The sequence below is a fragment of the Spea bombifrons genome, chromosome 12 (genome assembly GCF_027358695.1).
Source record: "Spea bombifrons isolate aSpeBom1 chromosome 12, aSpeBom1.2.pri, whole genome shotgun sequence".
Lineage (NCBI taxonomy): Eukaryota > Metazoa > Chordata > Amphibia > Anura > Pelobatidae > Spea > Spea bombifrons.
In genome coordinates, this window is record NC_071098.1 from 22,963,057 (window position 1) to 22,986,924 (window position 23,868).

A 23,868-nucleotide genomic window follows, 5' to 3' on the forward strand; every position below is an offset into this window, starting at 1 on the left:
TTTTTTTGTTTTTGTTTTTAAAGGTGGGGGGGTCCTTTTCGGTTTCAACCAAGTGAATGCTGAATTTTCAGTCCAGAAATTTCATTTTGGTGCATCCTTATACTAAGCCAGACACTGAAGTGGTAGGCCTACACCACATCAATGTTTGGCTTAATATATAGTGATAGGAGTTATGCTGCATTATTGTCAATGTCTGGCTCAATGTATAGTGATAGGGTTTATGCTGTACCACCGTCAGTGCGTGCCTCAGTATATAGTGATATGTGTTATGGTGTACCACCATCAATGTGTGCCCCAGTATATAGTGATAGGTGTTATGCTGTACCACTGTCAATGTGTGCCTCAGTATATAGTGATATGTGTTATGGTGTACCACCATCAATGTATGCATCAGTATATAGTGATAGGTGGTATGCTGTACCACCGTCAATGTGTGCCTCAGTATAGAATGATAGGTGTTATGCTGTACCACCATCAGTGCGTGCCTCAGTATGTAGTGATAGGTGTTATGCTGTACCACCATCAATGTGTGCATCACTATATAGTGATAGGTGTTATGCTGTACCACCATCAATGTGTGCCTCAGTATAAAGTGATAGGTGTTATGCTGTACCACCGTCAGTATGTGCCTCAGTCAGGGGCGGGCTGGGCCGGGGGGGCAGGGGGGCAATTGCCCCCAGGCCGCCCTAAATCCGGGCCGGTGGGCCGGACGGACGACCGGCAGACAGACATTCAATGCGGCTGCGGCCGCAAAGTTAAAAACTAAGCGGCCGCGAGCAGGATTGAATGCGGCCGTCATGCGTACCTGGCGGGGGAGGGAGGGGGGCGGTCCGCCCCGGCTGCCGCTCATCTGAGGGGTGCCACCATGCCGGCACGCCTCCAGTTTCTGGAGGCGTGCCGGCATGGTGGCACCCCTCAGATGAGCGGCAGCCGGGGCGGACCGCCCCCTCCCGTTTCGGTGCGCGCGGCAACAACACTGAAGCCACGCCCAACATTTTCCGCGCTCAGTGCACCGGAAGGACAGGAAGAAGAAGAAGTAGAAGAAGAAGAAGAGGAGGAAGAGGAAACGTGAGAGTGAAAGAAGAAAAGGTAGGAGAGAGTGGATTAGTAAGTGTGTGAGAGTGATGGGTGTTATGCTGAATGTAAGTGTGTGAGAGTGATGGGTGTTATGCTAAATGTAAGTGTGTGAGGGTGATGGGTGTTATGCTGAATGTAAGTGTGTGAGAGTGATGGGTGTTATGCTAAATGTAAGTGTGTGAGAGTGGTGGGTGTTATGCTGAATGTAAGTGTGTGAGAGTGATGGGTGTTATGCTAAATGTAAGTGTGTGAGAGTGATGGGTGTTATGCTGAATGTAGGTGTGTGAGAGTGATGGGTGTTATGCTAAATGTAAGTGTGTGAGAGTGGTGGGTGTTATGCTGAATGTAAGTGTGTGAGAGTGATGGGTGTTATGCTGAATGTAAGTGTGTGAGAGTGATGGGTGTTATGCTGAATGTAAGTGTGTGAGAGTGATGGGTGTTATGCTGAATGTAAGTGTGTGAGAGTTATGGGTGTTATGCTAAATGTACGTGTGTGAGAGTGATGGGTGTTATGCTGAATGTAAGTGTAAGAGTGATGGGTGTTATGCTGAATGTAAGTGTGTGAGAGTGATGGGTGTTATGCTTAATGTTTGTGAATGAGGGTTTCAGATAGCATGGATGTGTAAGTGTTGGGGGATAGCTTGGCATAGGGAGTCCGTAATCACATTCCTTTCATGCCCAGATTCCAGCATGTAGTGGCTGCCTAGGCATGATAGGAGTGTGATTGCTGTTATAAATTATTTTTTGGTCCAACTTCGGTGTGTTAACACTTTTATTGGACAGAATAATTCAATGACAGTATTAATATATATATATATATTGATATATATAATTGCAAACAGCAATCACACTCCTATCATGCTAAGTCAGACATCACATGCTAGAACCTGGGCATGATAGGATTGTGATTGTTGTTATATATATGTGTGTTTAATATTGTTATTGATTTTTTTGTCTCATTTTGGTGTTACTTTTAATAAAGTATTTGAAAGGTTTTTTTGTATTTTTTTTCAGTTTTGGCCAAGTGAATGCTGAATTTTCAGTTTCAGTCCAGAATTTTCATTTCGGTGCATCACTACTATATACTATGCCAGTCACTAAAGTGGTAAGCCTACACCACATCAATGTTTGGCTTAGTATATAGTAGGGCTGCAACAACTAATCGATAAAATCGATAATAATCGATAATGAAATTCGTTGCCAACGAATTTCATTATCGATTAGTTGAATCGATTATTATCGATTATAAAATGAGGGTTTTTTCAGAGCAAACGCTCTGAAAAATACCCCTCATTATATAATCCGTTTGAGTGACTCACAGCAGCAGCTCCTACTTACCAGTCCCTCCCTGTAATCACTGTGACAACTGGCCCCGCCCCCTTCCGTCTCCCAGAAGGCCAGAACCACATGGCTGTGACACTCATCTAACTAAGTATAACATTAATATTTGGGCTACTGAAAGTTAGGGGAGGTGAGGGTTAATTTAGGGGCAGTTATGTGTTTAGGGTTAATTTAGGGGCAGTTATGGTTAATGGGGTGTTTAGGGGCAGCTATGGTTAATGGGGTGTTTAGGGGCAGTTATGGTTAATGGGGTGTTTAGGGTTAATTTAGGAGCGGCTATGGTTAATGGGGTGTTTAGGGTTAATTTAGGAGCAGCTGTGGTTAATGGGGTGTTTGGGGTTAATTTGAGGCAGTTGTGGTTAATGGGGTGTTTAGGGTTAATTTAGGGGATGCTGTGGTTAATGGGGTGTTTAGGGTTAATTTAGGGGCAGTTATGGTTAATGGGGTGTTTAGGGTTAATTTAGGGGATGCTGTGGTTGATGGGGTGTTCAGGGTTAATTTAGGGGTAGTTATGGTTAATGGGGTGTTTAGGGTTAATTTAATAATGAGGACTGAGGGTTAATTTGATTAATTTAATAAAGTTAACTTAAGGTGCAGTTAGATATAAAGGGGGGCAGACTAAAGGGAATCCAAATCCTGGGGGCAGCGAAGATTAACCCAGTACTTATTTATAAAAGTATTGTGTCAGTGTGATGCGAACGGGTCTGTGACTCTATGAGGGGACTATGAAGGCATATCTGGGGAGGACAGAGTGACATATCTGGGGGTATAAGGCATATACATTATATAAGGCATATGTGGGGAGGACGGAGTGGTGTATCAGGGTGTATAAGGCATATCTGGGGTAGAGTGGTATGTCTGGGGAGGATGGAGTGGTGTATCAGGGGGTATAAGGCGTATCAGGCACAGTGGCATATGTGGGAGGCAGCGTGGAGTGGTATATGTGGGAGGCAGCGTGGAGTGGCATATGTGGGAGGCAGCGTGGCAAGCCTGGGCTCAAATGTGCATAAATTGGGGGGGCTGGTTGGGAAATAAAGACAAGAAATGCATTTTATCAAAGTTTTTTTTTTATTCTGCTGTTTGTATTTAACATCGTTTGTTTATTAAATTATTTTAAATAAATGAAAAATTTACATTTATTTTTTTTATCTGATTAATCGATTAATCGACAAAATAATGGGCCAACTAATCGATTATGAAAATAATCGTTAGTTGCAGCCCTAGTATATAGTGATAGGGGTTGTCAGTATCTGGCTCAATGTATAGGCACACATTGACGGTGGTGCTGCGTAATCCCTAAGCATATAATGATAACAAATATGCTGTACCCCTGTCAATGTTTGCCTAACCATAGAAACTATGCAGTTTTAAAGTGTGTGTGTGTGGGGGGGGTGCCACATACAGGGTCTGCCACAGGTGCCAAATACTCTAGGTACGCCCCTGCATCATGCGGCTGTCAGACCCAATGGCCATGCCTCAGCTCCTCTTCCCACGTCTTAAAAGGGGTGTGATGAAGAGCTGAGGCATGCGGTGTGTGCACGCCGGCCACTTTAATTTCATTAGGCGCTGGTGGAGTGACTGCCGCACGACGGCCGCTTTCAATGTCGCTCGCAGCCGCTTTGATGGTGCAATGGGCCAGTTGACTAGACTTGCCCCCCAGGCCTTAGGCTGCCAGCCCTCCCCTGGCCTCAGTATATAATGATAGCAGTTATGCTGTACCATCGTCAATGTCTGCCTCAGTATATAATAATAACAGTTATGCTGGACCACCGTCAATGTTTGCCTCAGTATATAATAACAGTTATGTTGCACCTCCATCAATGTCTGCCTCGGTATATAATGATAACAGTTATGCTGTACCCCTATCAATGTCTGCCTCAGTATATAATGGTAACAGTTATGCTGTACCCCTATCAATGTCTGCCTCAGTATATAATGGTAACAGTTATGGTGTTCCCCTGTCAATGTTAGCCTAATGATAGAAGCTATGCAGTTTTAAAGTGTGGGGGGGGGGTTGCCACATACAGGATCCACCCCAGGTGCCAAATACTCTAGGTACGCCCCTGTACCTAGCCCATGTATGTTTAAATTCCCTCACTGTACTAGCCTCTAACACTTCTATTGGGGGCTGTTCCATTTACTACCGCCCCCCAAAATAAAGTAAAACTTCCTTACATTACATCTAAGCATCTGGACCTCTAATTTTCAATTGCCTAACATCTTGTTCTAATTTTTTTCTCATTCTGCTATCCATACCACAAGTATTCTAGTGACTGATAATATCACAACTTAAGATGCACTAGCAAGCAAGTACTGGAATACGTAGCTGCACTTGAACATCTTTATTAAAACATTTTTTTTGTTTCACTATACATTGCAAGTTCCATCAACTTTGTGACTTTTCACATTTCTCAAAGGCATCTGGTTAATGCTGAAAACAGAGTTTCCTAGAATGGTAAAATAAATAAATCTAACGTGTTATGATGGACTTGGATTTATTGGTTCCCTGAAACCCTTCTCTAATCTGTGTCCTTTACCAAGAAGAATGTCATTGTGTGTCGCATGTGTTTATGCCAAATGCTAATAGTGGATATCTTTGCACCATCTAGTGGCCGCAACTTGTTATCTCAACTTTCTGTAAGGTAATAAACCATAAGCATTACTCCAAATTATTATGGTTGACAGAGGTCCACAATTGGATTTCTTTCTCCCCAGATGCATAAGTATGAATAATTTTCACCTTGACTGCTTTTTCAGTTGTAGCTTTAAACAAAAACTGGCATACAACTGTTCATGACTAAATACAGGTTAAGACAAATATATTCCAACCTTTTAAAGCCTGTTCATTGTAGAACTAAAACTAACTGGAAATTGCCTGTTTCAAAATGAAAGGAAAATCACTGAGGGTATCAAATTGACATGGTATCCATGCTACTGTAAACAACAGTTTAGATGGCTACAGGTTCTGAATCATTTAGATCACCTGACATTTGCAACAATGCACGGTATGTACTTATAACCAAATTTAGCCACTAATGCCAGTGAAATTGGCTCAAGGACGTAAAGGGCAAAATGCCAGTAAAATTGCCTCTAGGGCATGACACTGGTTATTAATTATATTCAACAGTGTATTTTACTTTGAAGGTAAGTTGGCGTTTTGCCATTAATTTAGCTTTAAAAAGCCGTTACTGAGCTCTTCCATTTGAAAACAATGGGATGACATACTGCATTACTCACTTAGTTACCCAAGTCTGTCTTATTATATATATTATGGGGCAAAAATCCAATGCTGTACAAATAAAATAAAGTGCACCATGCAAATGCCAAGTTTTCTTCCCTCTACTGGACCATGCGTTCTTTGTGTATTAAATCGAGATTTAGCAGGTATATATATTCTTCTCTGCAATTCTTTATTCTTCAATATGCTAGTCAATGCCAGTGCCAGACTGGCCTTCTGGGAAACTGGGAATTTTCCCTGTTGGCTGCCTGCACGCTCAAGAGTATTTGTGTGTGTCAGTATGTGTTAGTGTGAGATAATGTGTGTAAATGTGTGTGCCATAGGTGGTGCAATATGGGACGATAATGATAGGGGATGGAAATTAAGGTGGGAAGGAATTATGATAATGATAGTGAGGGGTGTAAATATGTTGGTTGGGAGAAATTGATTGCTGCGGGGAATGGAAATGGTCAGGGGGCAACTCTACACACCTCTAACACCACACACTTACACATGCATGCATGCACACACATACTCACTCTCTATGATCATCCAAGGAGCTCACAAACTTCCCCTCTTCCTCTTACATTTTTAGATCTAAATTGTTTTAGGAGGGTTACACGTTTATTTGCCTATTTAGTATCCACTGTGAAAGTGATCTCTGTGTTTAAACACACTTTGTTTTCAGTAATTTATTTAAATACATTTGAAAATGGTTCATTTCATAGTTAGGCATTTTTGTATTCATACTATATCGGTGCCCTCCCAGTTGATCACAACCCATTTCATGATGTCATGGCCACGGTGATATTAGGACTATGTATTTCATATGTATCTTATTTATGACAAATTTGTTCTTCAAATATAGTTCAAAAATGCATGGTTTTGAACAAAAACCTATTGTGGCAGGGACCCTATATATGTGCCTTGTGCAGAATAATGGCACCATGAAATATTGGGTTGGGATTCAATTATTTCCAGGGCTTGTTTTAATTCCCAGTCTGGCCCTGATCCAATATAATCAAGAGAGCAAAGTGACAGAGAGTAGGGGGATGGAAATCTGTATTAATGGAGATTAACTTTGTTGGCCTGTTTCTTTTACTTAGTTGTCAGACTGAAGAAATTGTGTAAAAAAAAAATATATATATATATATATTTATACATATATGTACACCAAGGTATTTTAGATTTGTGTTTTATAATCCTTCCTTATCCATTTAAAGATGGCCAGAAATATTTTATATTCAACCTGCAGGAAAATGAAAGTGTACATTAAGCCTATATAATTGTATAAAAATAAAATAAAACCGTACCTCTGGGGCTATGTAGTCTGGCGTCCCACAGAATGTGCGTGTGGTAGACCCACTGAATATGTTTTCTTTGCACATGCCAAAATCAGTTATTTTAATGTGTCCTTCCGCATCCAGCATGACATTGTCCAGCTTTAAGTCCCTGATTGTATTTTCAGTAGCAATGTCAGAAAGGGAACAAAGACCAGCATTAGTTACACATAACACTATGGGATTTAGACATATGTCCCTATGTCACTTACTATGTCCCTAACTTAAACTGTATGCAAATACACTACATTATTAACTACTGTTAACACAGCAATGTTAGGCTCTATTATGTTATAGATACCCAATGATGAGCTATGATGTGACAACGAAGCTCCTGTAATACCAGAATGCAACTGTGTTCTAGGTGATACAATTACAATATTTCCCATTAGTTAGTAGTTCGACACTGTGCACCTGGAAGAAATACCTGTACAATCAGGAACATCTTATTATCCCAATAGCCCAAAACCATCCTAGAAATAATTATTTAATAACAGACAATTATTGGTTGTTGCCATAAATACCAAAAAATATCTTTAAAAATGCCTGTCCTGTTTTTATGTGATAAGACCTTTAAAGAAATAAATAAAAATATAGATTTGTAAAGGTCTATTTGCTTAATTTACTAGGGGATGCAATTATTTTTTTCTAAGTGGGACAGCATCATTCACTCTTATATCAACATGAAGCCCACAAGATTTAGAAATAGAGTCAGGCAAATCGGTGTAAACGCATGCGGAGACACTCTACCTCCCAGGCTCCAGTGAAGGTTGGGAGGTATGTAGGACTAGCATAAACTATACTATTCGATCATTTCAGTGGAGGAACAGTCAGTAGCTGAGTTTATGGTGATCATATATAAAGATGTCCAGTGACAACCAGAATTACCAACATTACTATGTTGTCATGTATGCTTTGGCATGATGCATTTAGTGCAAGCTTTCTATTATGTGATTATGCTCCTGGGTTTTTTTTTTTTTACAGATTTACTTGTGGACACGACTTCTGGTCTTAATAATATAAGGAAATTGTTTAGGAGAGTGCAGTGATTGTTGTTTCTAATCCCAGCATCAAAAAAGTGTATCCATCAAAGATAGAGTGCCTTACAGAATTGGTTAGGAACCAATGTTCTAGATCTCCACTGATCTAGAACAGTAATAGAAAACAAATATACACATACCTGTAAATAATCCCTTTATTGTGGAGAAAGAAGAGTCCTATGGCAATCTCAGCAGCATAGAACCTGCAATAGGTGTAAAGGAAGCATTAATTGAGTTGATATTAAGGTGAATTTAAGCATGCTCCAAAATGGGTGTTAGTTTATTTAAATTTAAAAAAACCTCTCATTTATATTATGTTTATATATTTGTTGCCAACTTTATTAGGGTGAGAAGCGCAGACAGTTTTTGTTTTTGTATACATTGTACAGCCAACACATTGTATTTGCAGCATGCTCACACTGTTTGGTAGGCCTCATATTATACATTTATATTATTTGAGCCTGAGACTAGCTTAGCGCACCGACATTTTTTCTTTTCCTTACTTAAATGAAACCCCAGTTTATTTATGTGCATCATTTTGTTTTCCAACATATCCATCATTAAGACTTTGGCACTAACGAAAGTTCAGAACCCATAGGTGAGGGCTTATAGGTTCATAATAGGTAAAGCTCATGTTAATAAAGTATATCACTGGCCGTGGCAATCTTACAGACAAAGGTCTTTTATCAAAACTGCAGGAACTTTCTTAGTAAACAAAGAGTGACAGTACATTCTATTTGGCCCCCAGCAAAATACTGAGAAAATGCTGTAACCAGTGGAATATAAAATGTCTATCTACTATGATAACCTTTTAAAGAAATTAAGAGGATTTATTGAACGTATTAACTGTAGCCGATCATGCATTTTAACTTTATTTTTTCCAAATTGCTTGCTTTGTATATTTACATTACGTTACTTTTAATTGTATAGCGTTAGCAGACTCCACGGTGCTTTACAGAGGAGGTGGGATAAGTTTAACAACGCAAACAATAACAAACTGGTACAAAAGGAGAAGAGGGCCCTGCTCTTGCGAGCTTACAGTCTAGTCGATCTAGTATATTTATCTTTAACTGGAATCAATACCAGTAAACGTTAAACCTGGTAACGTTGTTGTTGTTGATACAGATTACCATCTTTAGTGCTATCAAACCATTTAAAAACATTAACAAAATGTAAAGATTTTTACTATTAACTAAAGCGGACTTTTTGGTTCTTAAATTAGAATGCATATCTACCAATAGGTACAATTGCTGCTGTATCAGCAAGATTTGTATGATTAGTCCTCTTCAGTAAGTTGTTTCTCACATTGTGTTAAGATACTGCCCATCCGAAACATTTAAAGTAATCACAAAACATACAAGTAAGTAATGTCAACTTTGAGGTACCCCCTTCACCATACTTGGGATCTTACTCAGGCTACCGGAGGCCTTCCTCTTTCAGGGAGAGTGGCACAGGTACATGAGTGGGGCTCGCCTCATATGCTGCTTACAAGGGTAGGGTTAGCCCTCTATAGCTTAAGTTTGTGTGGGGTGGGAGAGGAATAGGGAAGAGAGCTCCCATAACGCAGAGACAGAGCACCATGACCTGGAGAACTGGCGGTTCGCCTGGAGACACTAGATGAAGCCCGGAAAGTTCCCAGGCATGTCCTTCACATACATTATATGATCAAAAGTATCTGGACACATGACCATCACACCTATATGAGTTTGCTGGACATCTTATTCCAAACAATGAGCATTTATATGGAGTTGCCCACCATGTTTCACAGCTATAATAGGCTCCACTCTTCAGGGAAGGCTTTACTTAATATATTGAAGTGTGTACTGCACCAATTAAGCCAAAAAAATATTTCTGGTGTCAGGCACTGATGTTGGATGAAAAGGTGTGGCTCACAATAGGTCTTCTAACTTATCGTAAAGGTGGTTATTTGAGTTAAGGTCAGGGCTCTGTGCAGGCCACTACAGTCCCTCCACACCAACCTTGTCAAACCATGTCTTTATGAACCCTGCTTTGTACACAGAGTCACAGTCATGGGTGTTGCTGAATCACCTAAACTCAACAATTACTCTGCATAGTTTTGGCAATATAGTGTACTATGCATGAGCAGTTCTCTTAGGAAAAGAAAGCCAGATCCAGACAATGGGGAGCATTACATGCCAAGAAATTGCATATGAATGCCATGCAAAAGATGTGCTGTCACTGCTACAGCTTTCAGTTGAACTAAATTCCATTAAAACCACCTATGGCTTTTTCATTTGGTCTGGCAATTAGTGCAATTGTTTAGTGCAATTTAGGTTTAGCGTCATGCACGGTTGGATTCAGAGCCACTCACAATAACACACACATCCAGATGTTCACAGTAACACATACAGTAACTAAGACAATCACACATGCACACAGTAACGTACCCACACACGCACACTTGCCCTAGCATAACCAAGCACACACAAGCACCCACTAATACTAACACACGTCCATACACCAACACACACACTAACATACCCAGGCACACACAACATACCCTGACGCACATGCACAAAATTGTCAGGCTCCTGCGGAATATACACAGGTCCCTGAGCATGTATTGCAGTCCTCGCTACTTTCCTCGGCAGTATCCCTGACAACTATGTCTACAGGTGTTCAAAAAAAAAAACAGTTCAGCGCTGGGAGTAGTCTTTGAACGGAGGTGTAGGCAGCAACACAAACCATGCCCGGAATCTCTCCTATCTGGCTTGAAGGTAGAATCTTTTGGATGGGTGTCGCGCCTAAGGGTATGATGGCTGTAAGGGTCTTGCAATATAACCAGGGGATGGAGATATGTACAATGAAGAAAAAATGAAAAATAGTGCAGTATGTTTTTGGGACTTAATTTCGCATCCTATAGGGATTATAGTATCACAGTGCTGACCAGTGCTGTGATAGATTGAATACAACAATCCAATGTTTATACAGATCTACATGTAGATAGACCAAGCCATGTCTAAAGACTATCCTTACTGTATACACTAAATAGGCTGGAGAGAACTCAGAGAACCCCCTCTTAATAACAACAGTTACATCCCTGGATTGATAACCTGGGCTTTCAGGTGTGGTAATGCTGCCCAGGTGTTTAAGCACTGGAGCAGGTCCCATGTAAACACTATTGATGTGCTATTGAGTAGATCCGCCAGATCTTTGGTGATTTTGGCTGACTTTCGGGAGGCTTTCCATGACGTACATGTACAACACTTTACTTATTTGCAGGCCCGTAGTTATGCCACCTTACAAATTCAGGGGTTTACGACTCAAGACCTTTTAATCCGAACTACAGATGGGGCCGGTCATTCCACTGCGATCCTATATAAGTTGTTGAGGGAGGATAAATATTGACCTGAGCTAACGAGAAGAGATAAGAAATGGATTCAACATATGCCTAACCTGGAGATCGCTGATCTCTATGAGTGCCACTTGTCAAGCGCTGCCAACTGCCATGTATTCTGATGTGTCTTAAAATTCTTAGTTTGTTCCTGGTGCTTATGGTGGGTTCCCTGATTACTGGGCTCCGTTCTTGATTTAATTTAATTAAATAGAAAGATAAAGAGGTAAGTCTAGGACTTGGGACTTACCTCTTTATCCAGATCTCCTGATCTGCGCATGATGTCATGGAAGCTGAGATTCACATCTTTCAGGAGCAGAACCAGCATTATACAATAGCAGACAGTGAAAAGTAACACAATAAAATTGACAAAATACAGAAATGGCAATAGAATTAACACACAAGAAGACCTACTGATATAGAGTGTTCTGCTTTTGTGCATTTTTTAAGAGGGGGGATGAGACAAAAAGTGTCTAAACAAATCAAAAATAATCAGCAATTTAGTAACAAGTGAGAGATAATGTAATGGGGAAAAATGATCCAGCCAACAAGATACCCTCCTCCATAGTATTCACATAAGGTAGATATTTTAATACATATTTGTTGCTTACTTTAATCTGTAAATACAGTTAAATTGGTTTAATGTACTGAACTGTGAAATGTACAATTTGGGAAAGTGACAGATCCCCTTTAAAAATGGTAAATCTAATTATAATACAAGCATACTATTATGAAAAAACTTGACACCATATTTCAGATCTTCCGACCTACACAATTATTTATAAACCAGGAACACTCAAAAAGGAATATTTATGCTTGCCAGTTGTCAGACAAATGAGCATCCATGTAAATCACAGAATATTTTTTTTTATTCCATTTTTGGTTAGATGTTAATCCTTATTTTTCTTTAAAAACAGTGGCTGTCATCAGAACTCTGCATGAATTACCATATGTGTATGTAGGTATTTAAAAAATAGTTAGATGCTGTAATTATGTGAGTTAGGAATGCTTAGCCGCAGACTGCCGGGGAACCGAATACCAACCTGGGCTGCCATGTAGTGAGTTCCTCGTATTTTCTCGAAGGCACTGTTTCTCCTTATTTTATTAACAAAGTGCAGTGATAAATGCCGGAGAGCCTGTGCTTTCACAGATCATATGACAATGATTTCTATAAATTTTCTACTTTTTGTGATCTGATGGTCCTTTGTTTAACTCAAATTTCTCTGTGGCACAACAGTATTTATAGATGGAATGGACACCAATGAAATGACTGTATAAATATGAAAAACATAAAAAGAAAACCACATAGATTGTAAGCACCTTTGCGCTGTGTCCTCTTCTCCTTCAGGAAACATAGAATTTGAAGGCAGATAAGAACCATTTGGCCCATCTAGTCTGCCAATTTTTGCTGATATAAAGACCTTAATCGGTCCTTGGTCTTGCCTTCGATTCAAGATAGCTTAGATAGATGTTTTAGCCTCTACCACTTTGGCTCGGGTGCTGTCCACTTGTTGAGCACCTTCCAAGTAAAATAAACCTTTCTTACATTAATCCTATGCCTATGGGCCTCTAGTTTTAGATTATGACAGCTTGTTCTAACATTTTTCCTTGTTTAAAGTAAACCTCTGTCCTGTACTTTGTTAATCCCTTGATGTATTTAAATGTTTCTATCACCTCCCCTCTCTCCTATCCTCCAAGCTATACATCGAGATCCTTGAGTTGTTTCTGTAAATCCAAATTGTGATGCGCTACTTCTTTACACATTGGACAGTGCTGTAGAATATGACACTACATATAACAATAATACATAACTTACATAGCATGCGGCTCCTTGAACTTTCCGAGCTGTTGGATGTGGTACATGAGATCACCCCCATTCACATACTCCATAACAAAATACAGACGATCCTAGAAAAAGAGCAAACCTAACTAACTTCCATGTATGCTAAAGTTGATCTGTTAATTAAATTAAAACAAGTGTGTATATTACAAGCATCCTACAAGTGGCGTGGCTTTGCCTCTCCAGCAGTATAGATTGATGCAGGAATATCTTTCTACTTACGTGCTAGAAAATGGAATATATTTCTAGGAATGAAATCACACAGGAGATGTATGATAACCTCAGAATAGTTTTAAATTATTCTGTTTTTTCTTATTTTAGTTTGCCCCATTTCTTTATTCAACAACTTGGATCTCTAGTTTGAAGAGTCTGTTAGAATAAAATTCTGATGTTTAAAGTAAATAAAAATAAAAATCTGAGAAACTCAAAATTATAAGAATTTACAACTAAAGTAAAACTGAATTAAAACTATATTATGGTACAGTAACCACAATACAACAATGAGCAGTTTAAATCTTCGTTAACTATGTCTTGGTATGTCTCGGTAACACTGGGCATGTAGTAAGCCTGGACCATCTTCAGCAAAAATATAAGTTGTAAGAGTATTTCAAAACCAAATCTTGACAGATATGTATTGTCATTGTATAATACTTAATACATACATAAGCAATGGTAATCTTCTCTTTCTGACATAATACTCTTTTTTTATTCAGTTTTGTTACCCTTTCTATTGACACTGCCTCGTTTTTCAACCACATTTTTCTAGGATTTCGTGTTTTGTATTGTAAATTTGTAGGATTTGAAGTTAGTTAACATTAATAAAGAAAGACAATTCCCATATTTCATAAAATGCAATGGAAATCCTATTTCAAGACATACCACTGTCTGGAAGGTTGAGTGAAGCTGAGTAAGGAAGTGAGGCCGATCGGACAATGCCAATACCCTTTTCTCCACCATGGTGCATTCCACATCATCATCTTGGATGATCACGTCCTTCTTAAGAATCTTGATGGCATAAAGTTCATCCGATCCACGTCTCTCAGCCAGCATCACCTAAGTATGAGTGAAAGTAAACATAGCACGTTAAAATCCAGCTTTTAACATATGTGCAAATATGTCAGGTATAACGGTCTGAAGGAGGACAGTTCCAACCCAAAAGGCAACGTCAGCAACCAATGTGGTCACCATATGCTGATTATACTTTATTTGTTTTAAATATTTTATTGACTGATCAGTACAATTGCTCATACAGGTAAGCTCGGCAATTACATGGTAAATCTACTGAAGATCACTCAGAAGCCAGTAGCAAGAAATCTAAATTTCAACAGGCAGGGGGGGGTAAAGACAATGTAAAAAAAAATAACCTGTCAGCACAAATTAAGAATATGCCTAATTGTTTTACCGGCGTGACAAGGTGATCCTTTATCTTTAGATTATGACCTATTGTTCTAATTACAAATATATTTAATATATATTATTAGCTGAAAAAAGCAAAACAGAATAATGCTCACTGGCAATACCACAGTGCTCCTGATGCGCTCCCAGAGATCTCTATTGTATCTTGCAGGACCCGATGTTATTATGGCAATATCACTGGGGTCCCTATAATTCATTTAAAAATGTTATTTAGATTTTGGAATTATAGATTTATTTTGCAATTTTTTTGGAAATTATTTTACCTTCAAAGATCACATTGTGCTCAGGAAGCGGGTTCCATAACTCTTCATGGCTGATCATCCAGTGGTGGCGGTGATCCCAGTATGGTTTGGATAGGCCCTCCAATGTCCTCTTTTTAAGTCCTTCCGACTGCAGTAGCACTACCTAGAGCTATTATACCCGACCTGTCAGCATGGAGACAGCTCGGGTCTTCCATGCAGCAGCAGGGAGATGTCTGCTGCAAAAACACTGGAAGTGCTAATAGGTCTAAAGAAGGGCTGGACTCGCAGGTTAAGGCCAGTGGCTGTGTGATGGCGTATGTTTCGCCAAAGGGGCATTTGCTAGTTGTGCCAAATGGCCCATCCTTGTCTGGTCTAAAGGGTGATTATGATACCTTTTGTGAACCTTGTTTGGTGGACATACAGTATCTCACAAAAGTGAGTGCACCCCTCACATCAATATTTTATTATATCTTTTCATGTGACAACACTGAAGAAATGACGCTCTGCTACAATGTAAAGTAGTGAGTGTACAGCCTGTATAACAGTGTAACTTTACTGGCTCCTCAAAATAACTCAACACACAGCCATTAATGAAAATATCATAGATCTGGGCAGCATATTGCTTGACGGGTTCCATGCAAGATAATGGCTGTTATGAGTTTAAAGTGACTAACAGAGTTTATTTTGTTATTTTTTTCTCTTTAGAAATCTTTTTTTATAAAGTTTTTATAAAGCTGTATTGTATCACTGGGGTGTCATATACGCTTTCCACCTGACAGTGATATATTACAGGCCATTTTTATGCTCCTAATTACAAAGTATGTAGCGGAAGGCTATAATTTTGTGCAATAACTTAACACAGTTCTCTGTAATCGTCTGTTCTCCTTTCCTTTCAACTATGTAACATTTCAAGCCATTACTTGTGGTAGTCTCGTACCATACTATTTGCATAATAAATGAGTCACCTCTTTCTCTACAATCCTAAATATGTTCCCAGTAGTTAACTTCGAACATGACAAATATTTTTCGCCTTATTGTGTATGCGATGCCACATCTTGTATGCCTCTGGTGCAGAAATTAATATTTCTTTAAGCAAAAGCCTTTCAAACAATTTATGTAAACCACTGCTGCTACTTCACTCTTCATGGGCCAATGACTTGCCATGGAATTTGTCAGATCTCTAACTTATATCATTAAACAATTATTGTTGCATATCACTGAATATTATGATTTGTAGACACCGAAGGTGCAAAGATTCCCTGACAGCTACAAAACAGTCACAACATTTCAATCACAATATGAAATTTGAACTATAGGTATGTACCGTAATTAGATCATGCATTCCTCCGTGATAGCTTCTAAAATGTCACACATTCTCTACATGTCACTTCTAGTATGTGGAAATCTCTCTGTTGCATAAGAAAGAATGGCATTCCCATTCTTCATAGGTGTTAAATATGTAGAATGCTGTCTTGGCTATTATGTTGACTTCAACATACGACCTTGTGGTAGATGTGTTAAGACCACAGTGGCATGAATTACAGACAACAGAAGGGCTTAAAGTTGTTTCAGCTGCATATAACCCACATGACACCGTGCCATGTCACATGTCGCCCTTGGATGAATACTGGAATATCGGTTTAACCTCTTCCATACTTTATTACATAACATGAACATAGAGTGTGTTATACTGTTTATGACGTCATGATACTCAGTGACATAGGCCGACTAGGCAGGTCCAAGGGGATGACAGCTGCCAAACTGGGAGGCAGATTGCCCTTTTGAGTGATCAGGAACCCTGGTATCCTGATGCTCAATGGGCTAGTTCAAAATAAAAGTTATTATGTCTGCCGCAAGGTTATGCAAATAAATTAAATCAAACAGTATTTTTAATCTCATCTCTCCTATTTCTCTTTATCTCTCCCTTGTTCTCATTTTCTCTCTTCTTTCTCCCTATCCTCTTATTCATTATATCTCCCCTTTTTCCCTTCTATCATATTTCTCATTATCTCTCCCTTTCCTCTCTCTCATTATCTCCCCTTCTCTCTATCACTCCCCTTTTCTCTTTATCTCTCCATTTTCTTGATATCTCTCCTCACTACCTATATTTCCCCTTTCTCCTCATCTCTCGCCCTTTTTAAGTCCTGTGGTAAGAGAATTCAGTGCTACATCGTGGTGCACACGGCTCTAGTGCTGAGCACCAGGATGTGAAGTCTTATCCCGGCGCTCAGCACCAATAGCCAGCATTTTTACCACCACCTAGATTGAAGGAAAACAAAAAAATAATACTGGAACATGCCAGCTGCCACAAGACATGCTTGTTACAGCTAATTGGAATGGAAAACTTGCAACCTTCCTATATAACCTATATAAACTCCTGCAAATAGCACATCTTTCTTTTAACATATGACACTTTTTAAATGATTGGTGATCTTTATTTAAAGGTCTACGATGTCCCAACCAGAACTCACATTAAACACCCACATTGGAAAAGACAATCTTACTAAGCTATGATCTAATTCCCATTAGTTAATATGTTTTAAAAAAAATTGTAGACTCGTTATTATGTACCATTGCATTTTACTACATTATTAATGCTACATTAATTGACGTTCAATCCATTGGCTTCCCAAAAGGTTCAGTTGCAGCCTTATTTTTCAAGATTTCCCACCCATCACTTCCTTCCTCACCTTTCCAAAGCTTCCTTTGCCGAGCACCATGAGGAAATTAAAATCAGAGATGTGGAAGCGGCTGGTACCAAAAAAGCTAACTCGTTTAGAATCTGTGGGACTTGGACTTGGAACAGGTCCTCGTCTTACTTTCTGCAGAGTAAGAACAGTAAAGAAATAAGTCAAATAAACCCTAATTCCATTAACATGTTAGCTGGAACATTTGGACATGACATGACACCCGGACATGACAAAACAGTCAGAATAAAACCACATACCATGGTAAACAAGGAGATGTTTGTTTAAAACACTTAGTAACATTACATACTTACCTGAAACTTTAATGATGTTAAGCCATTTTTTAGTCTTTTAGCTGCATCGTAGAAGGAACTGCAAGTTTCTTAGGGTCACCCAAACCTAAGCTGTACTTTCTCTGTATTGAACTAATTTAATGATGCTGAGGCCTCCTAAATGATATGCCTTTTGAAGATATAATATAGGCTTTTTATGAAAATCAAATATTTATTGTGTATGTAGTCTTACAATACATGTGTGACTAGGTAGACACATAGAATTTGACACCATTTGGGACATCTAGTCTGCCCATTTCTCCTACTGTAAAAACCTCAAACATTATTTGGTTACTGGTCCTCGCTTGGAGCACACATTATTAAAATATTAAACATGACCTATGGGTTTGTATTAGTGGATCATAAATCTGCAAGTAGTGACCATAGCGCAAGAAGAAGGAAAGATGCCATACAACATATGCATGCATACCTACATACATACATACAGGGCCGGCGCCACCTATAGGCATAGTAGGCACCCGCCGGCCACGGTCATTCATTAGAAGCATGGCTCGCGGTCACTTAATGGGAGGAGTGAGAGCGAGTCAGCCAGTAAGGAGGACCTTATGGGAGGGGCTTGTGGGGGGTGGAACCAGGGGGCGGCAAAATTATGTTTTGCCTAGGGTGGCAAAAATCCTTGCACCAGCCCTGCATACATACGGTAGTTTAGTACTGTTCAACAATGTTATGTAACGACTTGTAACCTGACAGCGCTTCATACTGCAGGAACCTTGGGTGGGGGAGATACAACCTAAATCAGAGATGCATATAGTGATTACACCGCATTGAAAGGCAATTACAGGATTGCGTAACCCTTTTTCCTGTATTTATTTTATCTCCTCAGCACTGTATGTGAAGTCTGTTTCTATGCTGGAGGCTGAATGTTGCTTAGCAACAGAAGCTGATTTATGGGGAGGAAAAGATGTAACTGATAACAGAAGAGCAGCATAAAAAAAAAATGATAAATTTGTTCATGAAGATTAGGCGGTCTGTCTTGTCACGACTGCTGTGCTTTTGGGAAGAAATTCAAAATGCTTATTCCAGGAACCCCCCCCAAACAAGTGACGGAGATAACAGATGGAAACATATTTAAAAGAACATGGGCAAAGAGCGAAATATGTTATTGCTCAGTTATGATTATTTTCGAGACTTAAACAGCATTTCAGCAAGGTATCTGAAAATCGATATACTCTCACATTTAAAATTTAGGTCATTTGAGGGAATTTTGGTTGAACTGCCGGAGGCATAAAGTATGCACCTCTTTATCCACTGAACTTTTTTCTTTTTGAAGCCCATGCACCTCTTTATCGACTGAACTTTTTTTTCTTTTTGAAGCCCAAGGTACAAGTGTTTCAATTTCTTGCTTAGAAACAAAGAACCCATGAGAAGCCACAGTGGATCACCAGATCCCAAGTCTTCATCTTCTGGGGCTGATATCTAACTTTTCCTCCCTCTCTGACCAAAATGATTGTGGAAGGGACGTATCTTCTTGGCACCTTCCAAAGAGTGGAATAACTGAAGTCTTCAAGGGGTGGTAGGAAACCAAAAGGGTAGCATAGCTTTCCCACTAACAATTCTTGTTTTTGGCACACACACTAAAAAAATATGCACATTTTTATTTACTGTGAAAGGTTTTCTTCCTTGAACGGTGAGCTTGCAGGTGAGATGAGGCTTTTCAACCAACTTACTTTATTATGCGTCCCGAAGGACCAACCCTGGTGAGCTCATTTCTAAGAGGAGGTGAGTTGGCTCCTCATGTTGCATTGTTAAATCAGGGAAAAGACAACTTTAACTATGAAATGTTTTAGTACATGGCAACTGGCTTACAAACATACAGTTTAGTAACCAGGTCTCTTATCGCCTTTTTAACCATCCACTGAGACAGAAAATGCATTGCATATTAAACTAGTTGTAGATTTGCGAATTGTTTTAAAATCCTGATTTCAAAGAACCTGAACCTGGAAGGCAAAATAGGTAACTAGAGCTTTGTATAAATGTATATTTATATTGAGATTCATGGGCCTTGTAATTTAAACTTGTCATAGTTTAAAGGGAGTATAAAACAGAGGCAATACTGAGCATTTGCCACTAGATGGCAGCAAGAAACAGAGATCAATAAAGCTGGGTATACGAATACAAGACATGCTTTTCTGAACATTTTGATGTTTCCAAGCTGAAAATGTACTTTAACGTTGCATAGGAAATCCCCTTGTTCTTGGCTAGTTGGAGATACAGGAAAATTGCAGTTGCCCTACCACTCTATGGACTTTTGTAGAAATGTTTATTGTATTAATAAATAAAGAATACTCTGTATCTTTGTGAAAATCATTCTAATCATCCATTCACAGCCGTTTTCACCAGCCGAACTGCACTCAACTATATAAATTAATTTGGCCCCTATATCAAATACATTCCTGGGAAAGCAGGTTCCAAGTTTTGACTCAGCTATGCTTACCTTACAACTAATAAGAGTCTATTCACTAAATAATGAGTTTGGTGTCACTGGCTCGGATTACCTTGGAACTTCCTCAGGTTCCTAACTAAAAGTTCCTAACTTGGTAGATAAAACTTGAAGCTAAGTAAATGTCTGTTGGGCCTATGACCAATGTTGCCCCCCATGTACCTTTTATTGCCACTCATGTTGTAGATGTCATCTTTTAGTACGCTGCTACCAGCTGGATACACCTGGCTGCACACCGCAACTCTATGAGCTTAGCTCGTGGCTGTGTACATCCAGCAAGCAGCCACATGTATGTAATTTTATCGGCTGCTGACCTTAATGTGCCAAGCCAAATATAAATCCTGTCCTGAATGCTTAACAATGGTTATTTTCCAAGGAGTAACAGGCATCACAAACCTCTCCATGATAATCATTTTATGTCTGTATATCCTTCTAGTTTATTATAGAGTACTCAAAACCACTAAACTTAATTCCAGTTTCAATAAAAACATGTCTATTTAAAATAAGATGCACTGTATATAAATTGTTTTTTCACTAAATTGTACATACTGTGCATGTTCATGAAATGTAAATTTAGCTTTTATTATATTAGACAGATGAACAAAAACACATTTTTTTGACAGGTAACAGACTGACACATGGGACTTTACGTATTCACAACAAGTAACACTGAAAATTACCTCATAAAGTTCAAGTGGGAAATTGCATGCCTGAAATAAAGAGGAAAATCAAAATGTGTACGAATGACAGGAAATATTATGAACCGAGGAGAAATAAGGAAAAAAAAATCTAGAATAGTGAGTTCTAGAGCAAATAAAGGGATTACACAATGTGGTGAAAATTCAAATACAATGTAAAAGGGTTATATCATTTGTTTGCAAAAGTTGAATAGAAATGAAAGCTAAGGAAACACACGCATATGTTAATTAAATACATACAACAGTAGAATAAAAAAATATTATTTCTTTTTACCAGGCAATAGACAATTGTAATAGTAAATATTTTTCTTACAAATAAAAGTTTGTCTTCAATTTAAAACATTGAAGAAGGTGATAAAATTCCACTAAACTGATAATTTATACAGAGCATTATTCAATGCTAAAAATTTAAAGAATACTAATTGCAGGTTCAGTTTCATAAAGTAAGCAAATACACAACTAAATTAAAAACCTTGCCCCTTTTTCTTGCCTGAAGAATAAGTGCATAGGTTTCTAAAGTCAGTCCTAAGGTACTCCTTCAGCACATCCTATATGTATACATAGAAGATAGAAGAAGAGGGAGAAGATGCAGAACTGGTCGGCAGAAAATGTACAGAAATATTTGGAGATCGTAAGAGAGAAAGTGAGCAAGAATGAGTGTGAGAGAGTGAATGTGAGCACTGGGCAAAAAATGTTTTAACTGAACCGAATAGGCAGGGAACTAAATGTATTTGTACGTCTTATAATTATTATATAATAGGTAATAACGTAGTCAGGTCTGGTCAATTTTAGCTTTAACCCCAGTAGATTTGGGTATGATGGGATATGGATGCTATTTAAATTTATTCTAGTTTCTTTTCAGCATAAATCTTTCCCAGCAGACAGGAACTCTACAGTAGGAGATCACTAACCCACACAATAAGAAAGGTGCCCCTTTCTCATACAGAAGAAATTATGAAAAAAGTTAGAAATGGCATTTAAAAATTAAAAAGCGACAATGTGGTTTTAATCCTGGAATAGTCTAACACACTGCAGACAGATTTTTAACTCTTGCAAACACAATATACGGTATGTAAAGGCTGCTTGAGTTGTGTACACTTTTGATATAGTTGATTACAACAACACATGACTGCTCTCTCTGTCATGTAATTTCATAATTTAATGAGACATTTTTTTAAAGAACTAAAAAGATAGTAGTTAGGAATGCCTACATATACTACACACCGGGCAACACTTATATAAGCAAATGTTTCAATTGAAGTCAATGTACGTTATTTAAAAATTACAAATTTTATTGTTCTGTAAGAGGCCTTTTGTTGTCTTTTGTGACGACGAGCAATGTGAGCATAAGAGCGTAAGCTTGAGCAGGGCCCTTCTCAAATTGTTATGTTACATACTACTTGTTGTGTCCTGTCCACCCATTGTACAGCGCTATGGATTTTGATGGCGCTATATAAAACAATAATTAATAATAAGGATAACGCCTTGCCCCAAAGTTGTTGAAATACATGTACTGTGAAGCTAAAACGCCAACTAAGCATCATGAGAGAAATCAAACAACCCCTGTTGGGTCGTATGTTGCCTACGTGCGCTCATTGTTATCTATGTTCAACTTGGAAATACTCGAATTGCAGCTGGGTTGTTTTCAACCCAGTTGATAGTATATGGTTAAACTAAGTTATTACATGTGTATAAACATTTTTCGTAAATACATGTGAAGAAAAGCAAGTGTGTGTTTCTTTTAAAATGTATGATATTATTGGTGGCATATGTTAGTTTTATATCTCATTTTTTATATTCCTATAATTAAAAATTAGGAATTAACTAGTTTGTCAAACACTTGCAGTTTAGGAATTAAATATAATAAAGTAAAGAGTGCATATTAGTGTAATTTTGAATAATGAGTACATTTTCAAATTCCTTTAAGTAGAAAGTTCCATATTTTGTCTTAGTTTTTCTTTAGCTAGGAACCCACATTGAGATACATGGGGGGCTATTTATGAAAAAAATTTGATTGTGGTGCAACGCTTGAAAAGGTTTTATCACCATAGTGAAGACACTTTGTATCACCACTTTTTATATATTAACCAGAAATAGTAAAAAATTGTTTACCTCAATAATACTAGTTGGAGATTCATATAATTAGATTCATGGGATCAACTGAATAAAAAATAATTTGGTAATCCCTAAAACTAGTACAATGGAATTTCACATTCACCAGAATACCATTAAACGTGAAAAAAAAAACACAGAAGAATGGCTTAATAGCAAATTCTAAAACAACGGTTTATTCATCAGGCAGAAGAGCTGTGGCTTCAAACCCCTCACTTCACTATTTATTATGAATGACCAACATTGGTAAATTTCTCCAGCAAAGATGGCCCTGTTTAATGCATAAATCAAAGGATGCGGAGGTTTAAGAAATCTCACTGATTTAACTATGCTTTATACAGGGCCAGCCAAAACTCTTCTTGCAGCAGAAGCTTTTCAATATACTGTATAGTTTAGTCCACGAAAACGTATAGGGAAATAATCCATCTTCGCCCAAAGGCACTGTCTTCTAAAATGGCTGCACAAGAGTGTTCTTATATACTTCTGTGCACCAGCGGATCTCATTGTTAGAAGCTGGATCTCCAATGACTATAAAGGGCTTCATTCAAGTCTATGGAACTTATTCAAGTTTATTGAGCCACTAAAGTCAACAAAAATGCAATACAAGCTCCTAACTCTGGGGGCTGCTGGTGTGAGTGATGCTGCAGGTTGGCGTGAATTTGTGAGTTAGACTTGTGTCCAACTAGTGTGACTTTGCTATATATTATGAC

General features: G+C 38.5%; 1 protein-coding gene across 1 annotated transcript in view; it reads right to left on the reverse strand.

The window, feature by feature from the left end:
* The window catches only part of PRKCG (protein kinase C gamma), a 106,416-nt gene that overhangs the window by 6,226 nt on the left and 76,322 nt on the right, over window positions 1–23,868 (reverse strand). The window contains exons 9-14 of the mRNA XM_053452474.1: window positions 21,029–21,058; window positions 17,559–17,690; window positions 14,090–14,263; window positions 13,187–13,278; window positions 8,156–8,218; window positions 6,949–7,087 (exon numbers count right to left, since the gene is read on the reverse strand). Of these exons, the coding sequence (XP_053308449.1) occupies window positions 6,949–7,087; window positions 8,156–8,218; window positions 13,187–13,278; window positions 14,090–14,263; window positions 17,559–17,690; window positions 21,029–21,058 (630 nt within the window). The remainder of the gene's footprint in view (window positions 1–6,948; window positions 7,088–8,155; window positions 8,219–13,186; window positions 13,279–14,089; window positions 14,264–17,558; window positions 17,691–21,028; window positions 21,059–23,868) is intronic.